Source organism: Varroa jacobsoni, unplaced genomic scaffold, assembly GCF_002532875.2.
Source record: "Varroa jacobsoni isolate VJ856 unplaced genomic scaffold, vjacob_1.0 contig03006, whole genome shotgun sequence".
NCBI lineage: Eukaryota > Metazoa > Arthropoda > Arachnida > Mesostigmata > Varroidae > Varroa > Varroa jacobsoni.
In genome coordinates this window covers 1-17,310 of record NW_019214924.1, presented here as the reverse complement: position 1 = coordinate 17,310, position 17,310 = coordinate 1, and the positions used below count along the sequence as shown (strand labels likewise).

Below are 17,310 nucleotides of genomic sequence, written 5' to 3'. Positions count from 1 at the left end.
TACATGGGCTTAACTAGCTTCGAAAGAAGTTTGTTAAATAACAGATTATGTTTGTGTAAAGACACCGTGCGCTTTGTTAGCACCACGCGAACTACGCTAGTAAGTACTTCACTCTTATCTCAACCTATACTTTGGTATTCTAAAGTTTATTTGGATTGTTTTGGAAATGGTATAAAGTTTAAGATGCTCATATTTCCGGGTGTATTCCAGTGTTATGCATCTGGAACAGAACGAATCTCACATTTGTGTAAGTAACATGGATCACTCATTTTGGCCATGATCGTTTGTATATCTAATGGTCTTTAATCTAAACAGCCAGACGTGTCGTTTTATTTGATGACCATTTCGGATTATACATAGCATCATAAAAATCTATTTTTGTCCTTCCTTGTACAGATGTGGTTCCGCTGGCTCTCGCGGGACCTGCTGGTCTGGTTCTTATTGGTATCAACGGTAGTGAGCGGACGGCGCTTCGGGTGTCCTGCGCGGGTTCCAGGTGTTCAATGCTACTGCATCGAAAAAAGCCGCGGTCTGGACATCTTTTGTGAACGAAGCAACATCGATAAGATACGCAGTATCCTGCTGCTGGTAAATAATTAATTTTGATATATATCTTAAAACTTCGCTCGCTATCGGAATCTTGGCTAAATCTGTGCGATTGGACGCAGCAAAACGCTGTACCCAGAATTTGGTTAGAATTTTTTTTACACAATGTGAGTTCATTCTACAACCTTACTATAAATATATATTGCAGTTATTAGTTGCGGAACTAGGTATAATAAAAATTATTATTATTATCGTTATTCTTAGTGATTTTGTAGGCTTGCGTTGAAAGATAGTCGGAAAGCTATCGAAAGAAATATAGGCTAGACAAACGCAGTATGAGTATTCTAAAAGAGGAAGCGGCAAGCCGAGTACGAAGCTTAGAGACACATGCTGGTTGTGCTACATTGAAGCAATTGTTAAGTACGTGTGGCCAGAAAAACAGCCTTTCAGATTAGGCAAAGCCCTATCCGAGTGTGAGCTAATCAATTCACGCCTCTACACGCACTGTCCATGTATACGAAAAACAATCTGTCTATCCGGAGGTGACATCCGGAAGCGGTATACATTGACTTAACAGATGACTCGCAACTGAAAATAGGCCGCTTGTGCGTCCACCAAACGATGCTGCGCAACGAAGTACACCGTTTACCGTAGCGGTAGCAGTCTCCCAAATATATTAGGTGCTTCTTTGTAACACCGCTATATTTTTGCGGTTCCGTAGAAATTCCTATTGTATAAATCTAAAATTTGTTTGCGGCTTTACGACGAACTCGAAGTGAAGTTAGTGTTTTATTTGAATTCACAACAAGTACTATATAGTGTTTACTCGTAAACAGTTTCGAAAGCCGCGGAGCTCTGTGCGGAGCCAAACATAAGGCTGAACTGTTATCGCCGTTTCATATCTGGCAAGTTGGCTCCGGTTGGCACTTAAGAAAATGTCACTTTATTATTATATTATATTATATATATTATTACTATTAGACTTTGGGTTACACACGACGGGATTCGCGCAACTACCTAGCCATCTTGCAAAGCGTTGCCAAAGTAAATCTCGATACATATGGGAGTGTCCCAAAACAACCACTGTCTTTAAGCTAGCAACCGAGACGTTAACAGAACCTGAACGGCTGATGATCTTGTGGAAGTACAGTATGAGAAGACATGGGACATCGAAAGAAAATTGCTTTCGATTATTGGCTACGGATAGTCTTACCCAGGCTTGTTTTAGGGGGACGTGCAAGCTACTAAGGTAGTCAATGGACTTCCAATATCTACCCATACTGCAAAAAGCATGAGTGGAAATACAGCCCGTGAGAGGCTGTAGGCACAACCTGCCTAGATCCTCTTAGTGTTTGATTGCTCCATCATTGACTGGCTGTAAGTTTCTATGCAAAAAGTTTGTGGTTTGCGCAGTTCGAATTAACTCCGCATTCGTGCATCCATCTACCCATATACATAGATTCTTGCATATGGCTCTCACTATATGCACCGTAGAGCAGAATCAATATCAAAAAAAAGCACTACCTTTTTTCTAAGTTACTAGTGGCGAAAGTGCTTTACGCATAGCTTGCGTCATCGAGCTAGGCAGAGTGGAACTTTAGGTCCGCAGCCTTAAGCTTAGAGTTCTAAATGGCCCAAATGGGCTAAGCTTAAAGCCATTCTCCTTCGGTGTGATATGTGCGTAAATAGTGTTTACTGACAGGAAACGCAGACGACTAAAAAGTCAAAGCTGGCTGAACATCAACGTTTACTCCTGGCAAGCAAGGGAAGAGATGAAAAGCAATGAGGAAAGCGCAAAAAGAAAAGAAACTGGGTTATTTTTACTTAACAACGTAACGTTTACGCATTTAAGCTTTGTGCCTGTATACAGCAACACTCTGTGGTCTGTACTTTCTGCTTGTCATGCAGATTTCTAGTAAAAGTAATTGTAATAACAACATTTTTTTGACGTAACTACACCAGTATGTTGGATCAGTCAATTTTCTCGAGCAAGCACCTACCCGAAAAGGTGAAGTAGCTATTCCAATACCTAAACTTACTTAAGGATGCATTTATACAAACTGATCACTGTGTTATTTTCGCTAAGCACAGCACCAGACTATTATGGCTACAAATAGCGCCCCACGGAAAGAGATACAACATCTTAAGCGGCTCTGTTTGCACAAATTTGATAGGTTTATGACACATATAAATTTTTCGCTCTACTATAGATTAAACAGCTTGTTTTGTCCTTAGATCACCTTGAATATAGTGAATGTTGTTTTACATTGAGATTGACTCTAGACGTACCGATCCCAGGGAGACGTCGATAAAAAGCTTTTTCTACTACTAATATTCATATTATTTGTGTAAGTGAATAGGGTATTTCGAGGTGACAATCAGATATTACATCAGTACCGTTGGGCATTCGTAACTAGCCCAGGGCAGGAAGATTTCCAGTTTCAATAACGCAGCAAACGAAACAGTCCTTGCAATTTTATGCTTTTTATTCTTTTTTTTTTTTTGCCTATTTCACTGTATTGCGTTATATCTTACCGGCTGAATTTGGAAATTATACATTTAGCTCTCACCGTCTCAGATCCGTAAGTAGTTCTTATTAAAGGATCTTTCTCATTTATGATCGGTAAGCTTATCCTGCTGCCAGCAGATATGAATGATAGTCGCTTTCAATAGTGTACGTAAATGTCCCGCATTTGTTTCAGGTGGCGGAGCAGCAGGACACGATTATGTACCTGAAGCTCATTAACAACTATATGGGCGTTCTGGCTGAAGATATTCTCTATGGCTTGGATATAAAGCATCTGTTAGTGCATGAAGCCAACATTAGCTCGATCCATCGCGATGCCTTCCAGGATCTCGGGGACCGTCTAGAGTCTTTAGATCTTTCCAAGAATCATCTAACCGAGGTATTGCATCGAATATTCTCGAATACATGCGGCCATGCTCTACAGGTCTTAAACATGTTTCTGTTTCATATTATATGCTATTTAGTGAAATACATTGTGTATACTTAAGGTTAGTTAGATCCAGTTCTCTCATCTGTTTTATTATTTATCTTAGAAACCTGAAAAGATGTCAGAGGTATGATTCGGATTATATTATGGCTATACTAGCAGTTTGATGCTAGGCTCGTTATCTGGTAGTTAGTTCAGTATGGTTCGCCTTGATAGGCTATACTATCCGGTAAAATGCTCAGACCGGATATTTAGCGACCTTTTGTAGCTGTGGTTTCTATACTAACATAAAGTGTATTATCAGCCGCTCCAAATGGTCGTTAGGTTTGATCGGTTCGTTCCTTTTGGGGAACCCTTGCATTTTGCAGGCCACTACGACAAACACACCGAGAATATATCTGAAAATAATCTAACCTGTTTCAAGGAGTCGCACTATTTGTATTTTTAGTATATTTGTAAACATCGAAATCTCTTAATAAGCAATCTTTACACGTAATTAGCGATTGAATGCACGAACGGATGTTACGGAGTCGTGTTTGATTTTGTCGCGGATTCAGTCTCGGTATTGATCTTCAACTGTCCTTCTAAGAACCTTTAAACGGTGCTTAATTGTAAGCGTGTGAGTTTTAGTTCTTTTCTTTTTATCTTCATGAACAAATCGCTCACTTGGGTGAAAGTTGTCGGTCTTCTTCATGACTGCAGTGTTGTGATGCAATCATGAAAAAGCGAAACTGGTCGAATAGAGAAGACTTTATTAGGGGTGAAGAATAATATTGATAAATTACCGCATTAATTTGTCTGCTTTTGACCTCAGATTGACAGGTTTTGTACTACAACATACCGACAAGCTTTTTTTTTTTTTTTTTTTTGTTGTATATCGCATTTATTAACTAAAGGTGACGATCAGATTTGCTGAAGTCATAATTTTTGCGAGAAATATCTATAGAAATAGCGTTAACGATATTCTTTAAATAAAGATCTACAAAACGATTGTTATTAAACATATTATAATCGGTTAATCTTCTATCTAGCTTCACGAATGTGCAGCGGTCAATCTAGTGGTCTCATTAGCTTTGTTAATATTTGACTAAGTAATAAATCGTACTCTTGGGTATATGGACAAAGACAACGAACGACTACATGAAAAGGTTGATATCCCCGATAGTAGTCGAATCAATGCAAAGTATATCTCTTACGAAAACGATTATGTGTTTCCTTATTTCATTGGAAAATTAAGACTAAAAAAAAAAAGCAATAGCCCTACCGATTTTTTGTTAGCACTAGTAGAACTGTCTGTAAGAACACTGCAACACAGCACGCAGCAATAAATTTACATAGAGGGATTATTCATATATTTAATACAGAAATGTATGTCAAAATACGGCCCGTTTCGTCAAGAAATATAAGCGATGCCAGTTCGCGCTCTAAGAAATCCCTTGCTTTCATCCAGCCTAGGTTGAGTCCTAGTCGGCCAAGTACGAAACAGAGCTGGATCCAGCACGAGCCTCTGTCGATGCTTGGCTAGGTCAATGATTTCGTTCCTGGTACAGGACGTTGATGCGCCTTAATGGATACCCATGGCTCAGGCTGTTTACCACCTTGTTCGGCCAGCGCCGCAGTGTTCGAGGCGTTCGTTATCATAAGTTACGCGGAACTCCCCCTATGCTGCCTTAGCAAACTTTTCCTATAACAATCAATGAGCATACGTATACATTGTTTATTTCTTCACGAGACTAAAGTGATATTGTCCCTTGTCGCACAATGCTGCTACTAAATATGTTTGAATTTAGTGTCATTACACAAAAAGTCTTGGTAAGTGCGCATATCTTTCTCCATGGATTGACGCTGCGATCTAGCAGCAGATTTCTATCACTGTCTTGTGATAATTGATCTAGGTATGAGGCTACAATAACCGCAGCTTCTAGGCAATTACCAGATGTATATATATATATATATATATATATATATGTGGCGATATTACAGATATAAACAGCTAACGTTGCTTGGTCAATTAGAGGCTTTGAAATGCGGACATCTTTACTGATTGTACCTTTAATGATTCGTCTCGATACGTTTGCAGATTCCGACAGAAGCCTTCGAAGCGCTGAAAGCCCTAGTATCGCTCAATCTCTCACTGAATCGAATCACCATGTTGCGTAGTGAGTCATTCCGCGGTCTTGTCTCGCTTATCCGCTTAACGCTGTATGGCAACAGGCTACACACTTTGGACTCGGCAGCCTTTCTGTCTTGTGGGAACAATCTTACGCGGCTAAATATCGGTCGCAACAACCTCACTCGAATTCCCGCTGAAGCGTTAGCGCTTATAGCTGGACTGCAACACCTCGATCTTCATGAGAACAATATCACTCAGATCGAGACAGAACATTTGCCTGAAGGTAAGCTTTGCTATTTTCCTTCACAATATTTTTGCTAATAACATACTAAACGCTCTCTTACAAGGCAAACAATGAGAAGAGGCAAGAAGAAACATCCTTGACAGATGGACAGAAAGGGTCACAGCGTGTTTGACCAGTGGTAAAATAACTTTTGCCGATAAGAGTACCTTTGCTGACCCGTATTGGACATTTCAGCCCTATTAATCCTGAGCAGCTGTCTAAATCTCTGGTCTCGGGGCACAGTTGAAGCCTTCCCAACACGCACCTGCCAGTATTTCTTTCGTATCTGCTAAGAGGCTCTTATTCGAACAGCAAAACTGCTGTGCAGCGTTACTCTAGAAACGTCAATATCACTTGCCAGCCATTTCTCAGGTAGAAATTATTATGCACAGATTATGTGAAACATCCAACTTGCACAAAGGCATAGTTCCCCTTCGTGTATGTGTTCCATTTGAGAATCCACTCTATTTTAGTGTATGGAATAGGCTTGCATGAATACATTATTTTTTTGAAATTTACACATTGTTCTCGGAACGGAACCTGGACAAATATTTAGGCCGTGGTGGGTCGGCGCCCTTGCATAGGGCCACTGTTGATCGGAAAAACGAAAACAAGGAGCAAAGTCGTTTACGGCAAACTTGAGAGGAATAAAAAGCATGATCTGCTTATATTTGTACTGTAAGAAAGAATCACAGGATGTCGGAATCGATGACTCACAAACTAAAGAACAATATAGTTCTAAACATTTTGTATTCTTCCAGCTTTACGCGGATGTCTCCATGCATGTACATTCTCGACACACGCACTCGACAAATATTTACCTTTATACCTAGATCGTAGAATACAGGCAAACATTAGGTAGGCGTAGGGGCAAAGAGGTGGCCTAAGTTGCGATATATACCCCGAATTTAGCTGCCTTGCTATGTGTGTATTTACAGTTTCAAATATATTAACAGATTTAAAAACTCATTTAAATGGGTATTTACTTCTGACGGAGACAAAATTCGTGCTCAAGGTACTTCTACGTATAACAAAGTATTTTTTCTATTTGTTATTGATTGCAGAGCTCGACAAGCTAAATTTAGCGGAGAATCAGATCAGTGAGGTGGGAGCGGGGGCTTTGAAAAGGTTGACAGGCCTTGTATCGCTAGACCTCACACGCAATAATATTGACTTCATCCACCCTGACGCTTTTCGAGAGATTAGCGGTTAGTTCCAATATATAAAGTGCATATAATGTATATATATATATGTGTGTTCTGTACTCCTTAAAAATGTTAGTGAACTGTTAGTCTTAGTATACTGATTTTCTAAAGGCTTAGCCCATTCATAACTTGTATTGTTGAAGCCTACAGCCATTTGACGGTCGTGTGTTTAATATTGGTGCCTGTTGCCCCCAACGTGCCAAGCCACTAAACCTTTATCAATTAAGGGGTCTTATTACGCCATGCTTGGGTGGGTCCTTTAAGCCGCTGATTTTGCGTGACGCCACAAAAACAGATCCTCGGTCCCCGAAAAATCGACGCAGCATTGTTCCTTTTTGTCTCGTATCTAGTAAAGCAGCGTAGCTGTCGTAAAAATTTGCCCTGTTAGAGGCTGTTACTCCCGTTTCCATGTATCGCCTGGCTACGTTCTTAATGAACCTGTCAACCCGCAAGATTAGCGACCTCGGCTAGTTTCTCAGGGGCAGTGAGGCGAGCAAACAGGATCCAGGCTTTGAACACATGCTTCTTCTAGCATTGTCCTTTTTTTATTAGACCGGCGTATTGTGGGTGTTTATTTTAAATTGTCATAGCCATAAATACGTGTTCTTGTAAATTCAACCACCTATTTCTCCTTACTATATTGTTATATATATATTTAGGTAAAGGCAAGGTAAAACTTTTCATTGGCGAGATGAGCTAAGTTCTGAAATGAAAGTTCCGCGGCTGAAGACTTCAATACACTGTCGAGCTTCGCACGTTATGCCGATCCACTCGAAAGTTATATTTCAGCAGCATGAACTAACTTCTACATTAATTCAATTAGTTTCGTGTTAGACGGCAAATTTTACAAGCCGGAAATATCGGTCCATCAAAGTGCCAGCCCAAAGTAAATGTAAACGACACCATCAACATAGCAAGTTTACGTTTAGCTCCATACGTTAGTCAGTATCAGTCAGAAAGGACTGATAAATCTAGAATAAATGTATACACAATTTTAATGGGAACTATAATTGTTATCGCTATTTCAGGAACCATGGAATGGCTTAAACTAGGCTTCAATCGCCTAGATGAGGTTCCTAGCGAACCTTTACGTGACATGATTCAACTGCGTGAACTGGATCTACGCGGCAATAATATCAGCAAGCTCGAAAGTTACGCATTTTCGCCATTCGGAGCTAATCTCAAGTTCCTTTATATGATGCATAATCGCATCGCATCATTGTCTCCTGAGGCTTTCGCCAATCTGCCGCACCTTGAGTGGCTCTATCTTAACCACAACCGACTGCGGGTGCTACATCGTTCTGTGTTTGAAAAAATCACAGACACGCTTGTTATTCTAGATGTGCACGGTATGGAAACGAATGCTCCGCATAGAAACTACAACTTTTTCTATCATTTTCCATTTTGTCTAATACCCGTCATTTATTATAACGGCCAACGTACCAGAGCCAGCGCAACTGTACAAGACACAAGTTAAACTTTGCACGAAAATAGTTTTCTGAGTGGATGCGTAGGTAGCTGGTTAATTTGATACTTTCGTTGACCGCCACCAGCGTTATTTAAACGAACAGAAAGTTGTCACGATTCATTAGTACTCCAGGCGTGATTATCACGTTTCCAGTATTCCACATCATATATTCCATTCTATCTGACAAGCTGAAAGTTACTGTCACCAACAGTTACCTCAAAGCCAACGTACGAATCTAACATCGAACATAGGTATTTCGTAAATAAAACGCAGAGTGTATTAGGGCCCAAGATTTAGTAGCTTTATTTTCTAATTAATTATATGTTTGCTGTGTATAAATTAGCTTGGACTATCGAGACTTCAGTTTCGATCATGCCTATCGTGTGACGTAGGTCAAGCGAAAGTATTTTTTTCGAACAATCCTGATGACGCTCGTTACTCTGTCAAGGTCGCTAACCAACCCACGAACGAAACCTCGCCAATGACGCGTGTGGTCTATCTTTTAGATCTATGTTTTGACTATTAACTTTTCTCGTGTATCCTCTGTAGTTCTTTCTACATTATAGATACATATCACATGTTGTGGCCTACTAATGTACTGGCTTATATGAGCAAAAACGACGGAAATTGGTAGGCTGTCTGATCTTCTTTACAACAAGAAGATAAGATATCAATAGAATTGAATCTGCTATAGTCTACAAAAATGTTTGACCTGATAGAAAATTAAGTAAGAAGCAAGGATTCATAAGTCTTCTATTTCTCAGTCTATTTAGACTATATCTTTCACTCGGTACTGCCTATTCCATTGCGAATGCGATACCAGTTACTTTTTGTCATTTTGGACTTGGAAAAAGGTTGCTACCTAGCACTGCTGTGCCACCACCGTTTCACCTAAGCCGTTGTCTTAAGCTATCCTATTCAAATAAAACATTGTAGATTTTGTGCTCTCGACTTAAACATGTACGCATGCATTATAATTGTCAACTGATAGGAATAACCTGACCTTACCTATTGCTACCAAGGAATGTATGCATTATTCAGCAGTATATCCGATTTGGTATAAGCAACACCGAATATGGTTCGGAGTGCCCAACATTTTCGGTTTCGAACCGGACCATTGTAAACCACGTTTCCAATAAACGTCCAGTAGCTCGGAACACCCCTCGCTAATAAAATACACGGTTCAATCAGGGTTTACCCACGTTTTCATCTTTGCCTACTATTTGTTTACTGGCGGAAACACACAGTACTATGCATGCATCGCATCGAAAAAGGCGCATCACAACTTTTCTATCATAAGGCATAGAAAAGTGAAGTTCCTTGAAGAACATCTTAAATTATTGCGCCTATCGGCGAATAAGGGAAAACAGAGGACAAGGCACAAAAGCGGCGTGGCGGTGTAGCAAAACTCTTCCGACAAGGCTAACTCAGCCAACTATCGTATCAACGCGTAGACTAATTAAATAAAGTCTATGAGTCGAGGGCAAAGTTAACACAATCTCGTTGAAAGAATACAGAAGATTTAGGATTTTTGAGGCCCTTCAAAAGCGATCTCCCATATACAAGAGTCCGTGGCTCATTCAATCATTCATAATTGTAGTATATCATTTTCTGAAACATTGTAACAAATCGAGAACGTCAACAACGCAGAGTCCCTAGGAACTCTTAATATTACTGTTACCTTGCCGCAAGTGATTTACTATCTATGAGAGTAACTCTTGTGGACTAAATCAGTTTTCTACTAAACTCCACGATCAGATGGAAATATTGTCGCTTCCAGGGCGGCTTGAGTTAGAAACGTAATTACTTAGGACGCCCATCACGATCTAGCTGGCACTGGGAATTATCAGAGACAAATCTATATTTTCCTATAAAGAAGTCGAAAAGATGATTTGTGGAGGTATCCGAAGAAGAGCAGTTACAAGAGTACTTCATCATAGAAATTTAAAAAAGAAAATGCCACGGCAGCAGCCAATTGCAAACGGTCAGAAACGACAGTTTGACAGGGATTTATGAACTCTATCTACGAGGGAAGGTCTTTAGATGCTAATTACCGTTTTCTTAATTAAATCCTAATGTTACTAAGTTGTAAGCTAAGCACTCCTAAATTGAGTGAGAATCTATAGATAACGTCAGTTTTATTGAACATAGGTGAAGTTCCCCTCCCGTACATAACCTATGTCATAATTACATTACAGATAATCCATTGGATTGCGACTGCTCGCTATCGTGGTTCTATCAGTATGCGCACTCGTCTAGCGGCAAAATTGTCGTCTCGTTACCGTTAGAAACTAAGTGCTCAGCTCCATCTCACCTTAAAGGTTAGTCGTCTCGTAGATGATATCCATTCGTATGGCCTTACGCTGAACATCATCACCTGTGTAAGCACGAACCGCTATGTACGATTGAATGCGTTTTCTATGAGTACGCGTTACGTACCTAAAATATATCATTATAAAATATAGCAGGAAAGCTTACACAATAAGCCATTTTTCCGCATGGAAAATGAAGCGTCTAGATTTCCCTGTCTGTACAGAATGGCGTGATATACAATACTTAGAACTTGCTATTTTGGTGCTTGGATAAGAGTATCCACTCGCTATGATTGCTCCTCTGGTTTGGTGCAAGACGAAACGGAACAAAAAATCCTCAGGAGGACCAAATCAGGATTCCTTCCTTATGAGGTTTCCTCTCAATTTCTTTTTCTCGACGGGGGCCCGCTCCACCATCAAATTTACCCTTAGCTGCCGACTCGGACCTCGTCGAAGGTGGCCAAGCGGCAAAAACGAGTAGCCGAGGTCGCTACTGATCGTACTACCGCTGCTACATTTACCATCAAAGCCGGCAGCATAACCGCAGACGTTCTTGGTGGACCTTAGAGGTGAATTCAGACGATGTTTCGGGAAAGGGCAAACTTAAAGCACTCACTACCAGTGGTAGAAAGCGGAGTAGTGGAAAGCAAAGAAACCCGATGGCGTCCGAAAAAGCGGGAAAGGCCCGTAGCAGCACATTTACCTCCTTTCATGCTTGCTTGACCGTTAGAAAATGGCCATGTCAATGTAAACATTATAAGGCCACCGATGCCGTGTCCTCCGATACCGTTAGTTCCTACTGTGTGAATATTAACGCTTGTTAGTACGGAGAGTTTGGTGTCTGCTTCATCTTCTTGCCATCCCTGTTGCTTTGGGCAAACGAGATTACCAAAGGTGGGCGCCTCACTCCACATCATTGCTTAGCTGGCCATCCGACTGCCCCGACAGATGATAATTTTCTAGAAAGAGCGAAGGAAGGAAGGCGAGGCGTAAAAGAAGATAACATAGAATCAAGACCAAAGTTATATGTCTGCATAGGTCGTTGATACACAATATGAATGTATATCCACCCACATATATTATACATCCATATCATATTAGGTATATGTGTGAGGATGATATCTAGCCGATGATGACGGTAACGAGGAGGCTCTTAGTGCGGTAACTGATTTACTCTCTGTTTGACTAATGATTTTTAGACGAAGCTAAAATAACGTCTAACAGTTGAGTAAAGCAAAATTGTAAATAGCGAGCCAAAGTTGAAGGTGGCACGTTTAACGTGTTAGTTAATTTCAAATGAAGTACATTTTAAATTCACACTTATTTTATGGCCGTGATCGTAAACGCTTGTCTCTGTATCGCGTTGCAGGCATCTCGTTCAAGCGGCTGGACATGGCGTGTTTAAATAGCTCGGGGAATCATTATAATGAAGCCGAACGTAATGTCGCATTCGTTATTACTTGTTTCATTAATCTTATGCTCAACCATCGATTCTTTGCCATCTCATAACCGCACCACTAGCAAATGGATCATGACGTCGATCTGCCCAAAAGTACCAAACAGAAGAGGAACCTCACGAGGCCGACTCTATTACACAGAGAGGCTACGTGTGAGCTACCTGCTGGGCCCACGAGTAAGTTGCGTCCGGGATCTGCATTTTCGGCGGTGTCATCAATTAATGGTAGTCGTCAGCCATCTGTACTATTTCGTCCAACTACTACAGACATTCATTCTAGATAAGAAGAATAAATGTGCGGTGGTGAAGATCTTGTGGACCAGTCAGATACAGCTGTCGCAGCAGCAGCGGCAACGGCAAAACTACTGCTGCCATTGCTACTGCTCACCATTCCTGCCTGCTCTTCAGGGCTTCACGTCAATTTACCTATTGGTATCCACGTGCGTAGAAATCAGTTCAGTACAGGTGATGAATCGTCCCATCGCAAGGGGTAATATTAGCAGCTAGACGAAAAGGAGAGGGTTCGATTGAAAGCTAAACAAGAGCGTCGATTTACCTGAGCCAACCCAGTCGGACCTACAAGTCTGGAAAAACTTGGAGAGGTGCCCCACATAAAGAAAACTATAATCAAGCTATGCTGCGTCGATAATAAAAATGACAGCAACAGCAGCAGCAGCAGTAGCAGCAACGACGACGACGACGACGACAACAACAAAATGGTGGTATGAAGGCGGGGGGCGCGGGAGGGGGTCGGCGGGGTCATGAGTAGCAGTAATAGTAACATCAGGGATAGCGACTTAGGCCAAACATGCGTAAACAGCCTTCCAACGCAGGATAGGATAGACGCGTTGCTGTTGGTCTTATCTTCAATGTCTCGATAGCATTCTCTACCTGAAAGTGAGTACAGTTACTACGCTTGTATAATATTATAAATACAAATAGGTCTGGTTCAAAGCAATCGTTCACTGATTACAATGACGGCATGGCAGTTGAAGGAAACCTGGGAGTGTTTTCAGTTGGCATATCAAAAGAAATCGGTACTCCTATACGTATGCCCATGTACGCTCACTCTCTAGCTTTTGACTGCCAGACGGACGATTTATGGTCATCGCACCGACAATACCATACGTACCATAGCTGTCTCGTGCAGCAGACAATACGCCCGGCACGTATTTGGTTGCGTGGTATGCTATCGAGGATTACGCTAGTGGCCATAACCCTCTCCACTAAGGCAAAAAACACCAACGGATGAAAATATGTACATACATGTAATAATAAGCCTGCAAGATTATACAAAGACATAATGTACATAAAAAAGAAGGAGTACGATTTCACGTTAAGCTCTCTATGAACTGAAGTGAATTGCCCACTTCCGTATGCCCCACGATAATATTTTCGACAGATATCCGTCGCAAATGGGCACGACCTAGTATTCGATTTTGACTATATTTTAATTATATTCGAGTATTCGCGTATATATTTATACATATTAGATCTGAGTAGAGGGTTATACAGGCAGCAAACGGGTGTTTCATTCGTACGATATACGCATTTTTGCTTGTTTCCTCACTGATAACAGTGGGTACTGGCGTCGTCGGACGAATTCCAATAGCTACTTCGTAACGTTTACACCCTTCACCATCGCATAGTGAAAAAAAACATAATAGAACGCAAGCCTTGTTACTTACGATGTAGCCCGCAGCAAAACGTGAAGCCTGGGGCAATAGTATAATGATAATTATAAACGTGCCGTTTTGCTTCGTGCTGCGTTTGTGTGGATGTGGATACGAAGTTGAAAATGGAAAGCGGGTGGGGGGTGACAAAGGAAGCTATTAGTCGTTTATCTGGACGTGCTAAACGGTGAAGATCATCGCTCGACAATAAAATCGATAGTGAACAAGCTGCAGTACTTTAACGCCTACCCTCAATAGTCATGCTAGAGCAGTACGGCCAGCTTTTCCAGCCGGTCTTAGTAAAACTCGAACCTCTGTAGCTATCACCATGTCTTACAAGCCATTCTCTATATCGTTAATTAGTATCGATGAAATATTCTATAGTGATTAGTTTGGCCTCTGAAGCGTTGATCAAACGACGCTACCAGCCAACTAGCTCACCCGAAACGCACCGTCAAACCCAAACGTTTATTGGCCGAGGATAATCGTAGCAGTCCGTCTATGAGGAGAGCCTAAAACGGCGATGTTCATTCGCCCATTTGAAAAATAGTCGTCGTTTATGATTAGCGATGCCTTACGAGCAGATATATGCTGAATGGCCTTAACGTTAATTGAATTCTTAGTCAAAAGGACAACATTTTACTGGCTAGCTTTTGTTACTAATGAATGATGCATATGGAACGGCTTAAATGGTGGAAACCCCTTCAACTCTGCGCCGCTAAATCGACATATCGAGTTTAGTTATTGTCGTGAAGTTCATGAGAGTAATAACACATCAGTAGCAGAGGAAAGCGTTCGTCCGTTTGCCGCGCTCCTGCCGCGATCAACCTAAATGTCGCACAATGTTCTCTCGATTGATTTTTAATAACAAACTACGTGACAAAGGTGTATTTGCTCACGCCCCCGAAATTAAACGACGAAAAATTCGTGCCAGCCTCAATGCCTTCATAGGAATTCCATCGACATGCACGCAGGTAGATGATAGCGGCCCATCGTGCTTCAGTATCGGTATTCGCCGAAGTACACTATGTAATATATAGGATAATATTGAATAAATGTATGCTATTATTTAAAGAGGAGTATTACGCCGCCATTTTGATCCAAGCTGTCGCTCATTTGGATGTTTTTAATGAAGAAACCATCAACTAGTCCTGGACCATTCTCAAGCTAACGGCTATACTTCCCATTCGGTCCTCAGTCGAATTCAGTTTATGTGAAACCACGTAGCCCGAACGAGAAGCGGCAGTGGCAGTCGCGGTGTTGCCCTAGAGCTACGAGGTTATTCTATCTCGCTGTTCCCGGAGTTTCATTTACTGTATATGTCCATCAGATGGTCACGTGGACGCGTGATGCTAACTAACGTTCTCCTCCATAAAAATTCTGTGCTAGGTACTGCAGCGATACGTTAACTAAAGTCGTTTAATTATGCTGCGATCCACTATTCCTTCAATTCCGTGCTCTGTGGAAGAGGCGGCGATCTCAGCAGCAGCAGCAGCGGCAGGAACGGCCGAAATGCAGGGTGAATAAAACGAGACGCGAGTAACGCCACGGCGGCTGCGCGGGGGTGGGGGCACAAGGGTTCGCAAAAGGGAGAAAAGTCCCAAGCGCATTTTGTGACTGAAATCAACTGAAAAAAGACGCACCCAGTGACGAGAGTGTGCATACGAAATTAAGCTAAAAAAAATTACCAAAACCGTGCTATGTACAGGCAGAGGGTAATGTGGAGAAATATCAAGCTAATATAACCGATTCGTTCAGGCAGGAACACATCGTCATCGCGTAAGGAGATTAGTGATCTGAGACAATAGGCGCACGTACCATAAACTAACAAAAGCACTCAATGAAGGGATGAGTAAAGGTAAAAAAAAAATTAAAAACGAACAAATTTCACAAATGCAATATTCTTTGAACGTTGAGTAAAGTTAGCATAGATTATGTTAGCCAGATATTGAGGAAAATAGCAAACAGATGGGGCAAGCAGGAAGGATCTGCGGGTCTAAAGGTGGTAACGAAAGGCTTCATGGTGTCGAGGGTTGGGGGCGCAGTGTGTGACATCTGCTGTGTACAATTATTATCACTGGCACTACCGCTTCGACGACAAAGATAACGTCATTACCCGTTGAACGGGCGGAGTGGATCGCCATCGGGAGTTGCCACCTTATGTTAGTGTTGTCGTTGCGCAAATGGTAAAAGTGGAATGGAGGTGCGTCCGTATCGACGTGCACGATAATGTATCGAAGCTTCTGAAATTGCTCGGAGCGTAGCCGTCAAAAGTTCCGGTTGAGACCCCGCTTTTCCTGCCTCTTCTAAGGTAAACTGAACGTCGTCATTGTGTAGACTCAGTAACAATACTGCCAACAAAACGGCCATGAAAAATATCGTAATTTCACCTGATTGAGATAAGTGAGGATTACTATATCATTGGACTCATCCAGATGGGTAAACGAACTCTTAACTCTGGTTTATCTAAGGGTTGCGTTATAAGAGTCAATGTGACCGTCGAATTGTTGAACAGATGTTAGTAGGTAATCGCCTACCACGAGTTGGATCACTGATCAATCCAATGACGAATCTTCGACCCGCCCTTATTTTTCTCATGCTACATAACATATGCATGTAACGATTTAAGTTTCTGGCGAATAGATTTTAACGAAATCATGAATGGTTTTTAGCAGTTGGGTTGCCTGATAAAAAGTCCGTACGGGTCAGAACAGTTCGACCTCTGAACCGTTTGTTTACATAACAGCTACAAGTACAGTCTCCTAACAAGGCCACGTACGCTGCTGCTACCTTCAAACATAATTTTGACCATAATTTGTGAATTTTGAATTAGGGGAAGATGTCGAGTTCAAAGCTGGGTGCACGCGGTCGATGCACGGGATGGACGCATCTGAGCACTACGGCATGTATATCTGAGTCTATTCGAATCGGGTGTGGGAATCGACGGCATTTAGAAAAGAGATATTAGACGGGTGCTTATAATGGGTTGATAGGGCGTATTGTACACGGGTCATCACTCACTGTCTGTATATTCATATCGTTAAAAATTCCGATTCTATTTGTAACGCCCCATATAATCGTCTAGACGAACTGGGCTAAAGTATAACTTCTGTTGGCTTGACACAAAGCTAGATATTAAATTAGCATACAAACAAATAACAATAGCGCGAATTACCATCTAATAATACACCAGTAGTTTTTAACTGGTTCCTTCAACCGGTCCCGATGGAAAATCGTTAAAAAATGGGGGCACAGTGATCTGCATATAAATGAAATACCACATTTTTACTTGTACTAGCT

The 17,310-nt window shown here is 41.4% G+C and overlaps 1 protein-coding gene and 1 long non-coding RNA gene across 2 annotated transcripts; both read left to right on the top strand.

The window, feature by feature from the left end:
• The first annotated feature begins 396 nt into the window (after positions 1 to 396).
• On the top strand, positions 397 to 10,895 carry LOC111272686 (uncharacterized). Its single transcript, XM_086973364.1, has 7 exons — positions 397 to 588; positions 3,207 to 3,452; positions 5,581 to 5,896; positions 6,755 to 6,760; positions 6,961 to 7,104; positions 8,130 to 8,450; positions 10,768 to 10,895. Exons 1-7 carry the CDS (start codon positions 397 to 399, stop codon positions 10,893 to 10,895), a joined length of 1,353 nt encoding a protein of 450 aa, XP_086829490.1.
• Positions 10,896 to 11,188: 293 nt separating this feature from the next.
• Positions 11,189 to 15,904, top strand: LOC147751829 (uncharacterized). The gene is made up of 2 exons (XR_015315805.1): positions 11,189 to 11,775; positions 12,251 to 15,904. It is a non-coding gene; the product is annotated as an uncharacterized LOC147751829 (long non-coding RNA).
• The last annotated feature ends 1,406 nt before the right edge of the window (positions 15,905 to 17,310 follow it).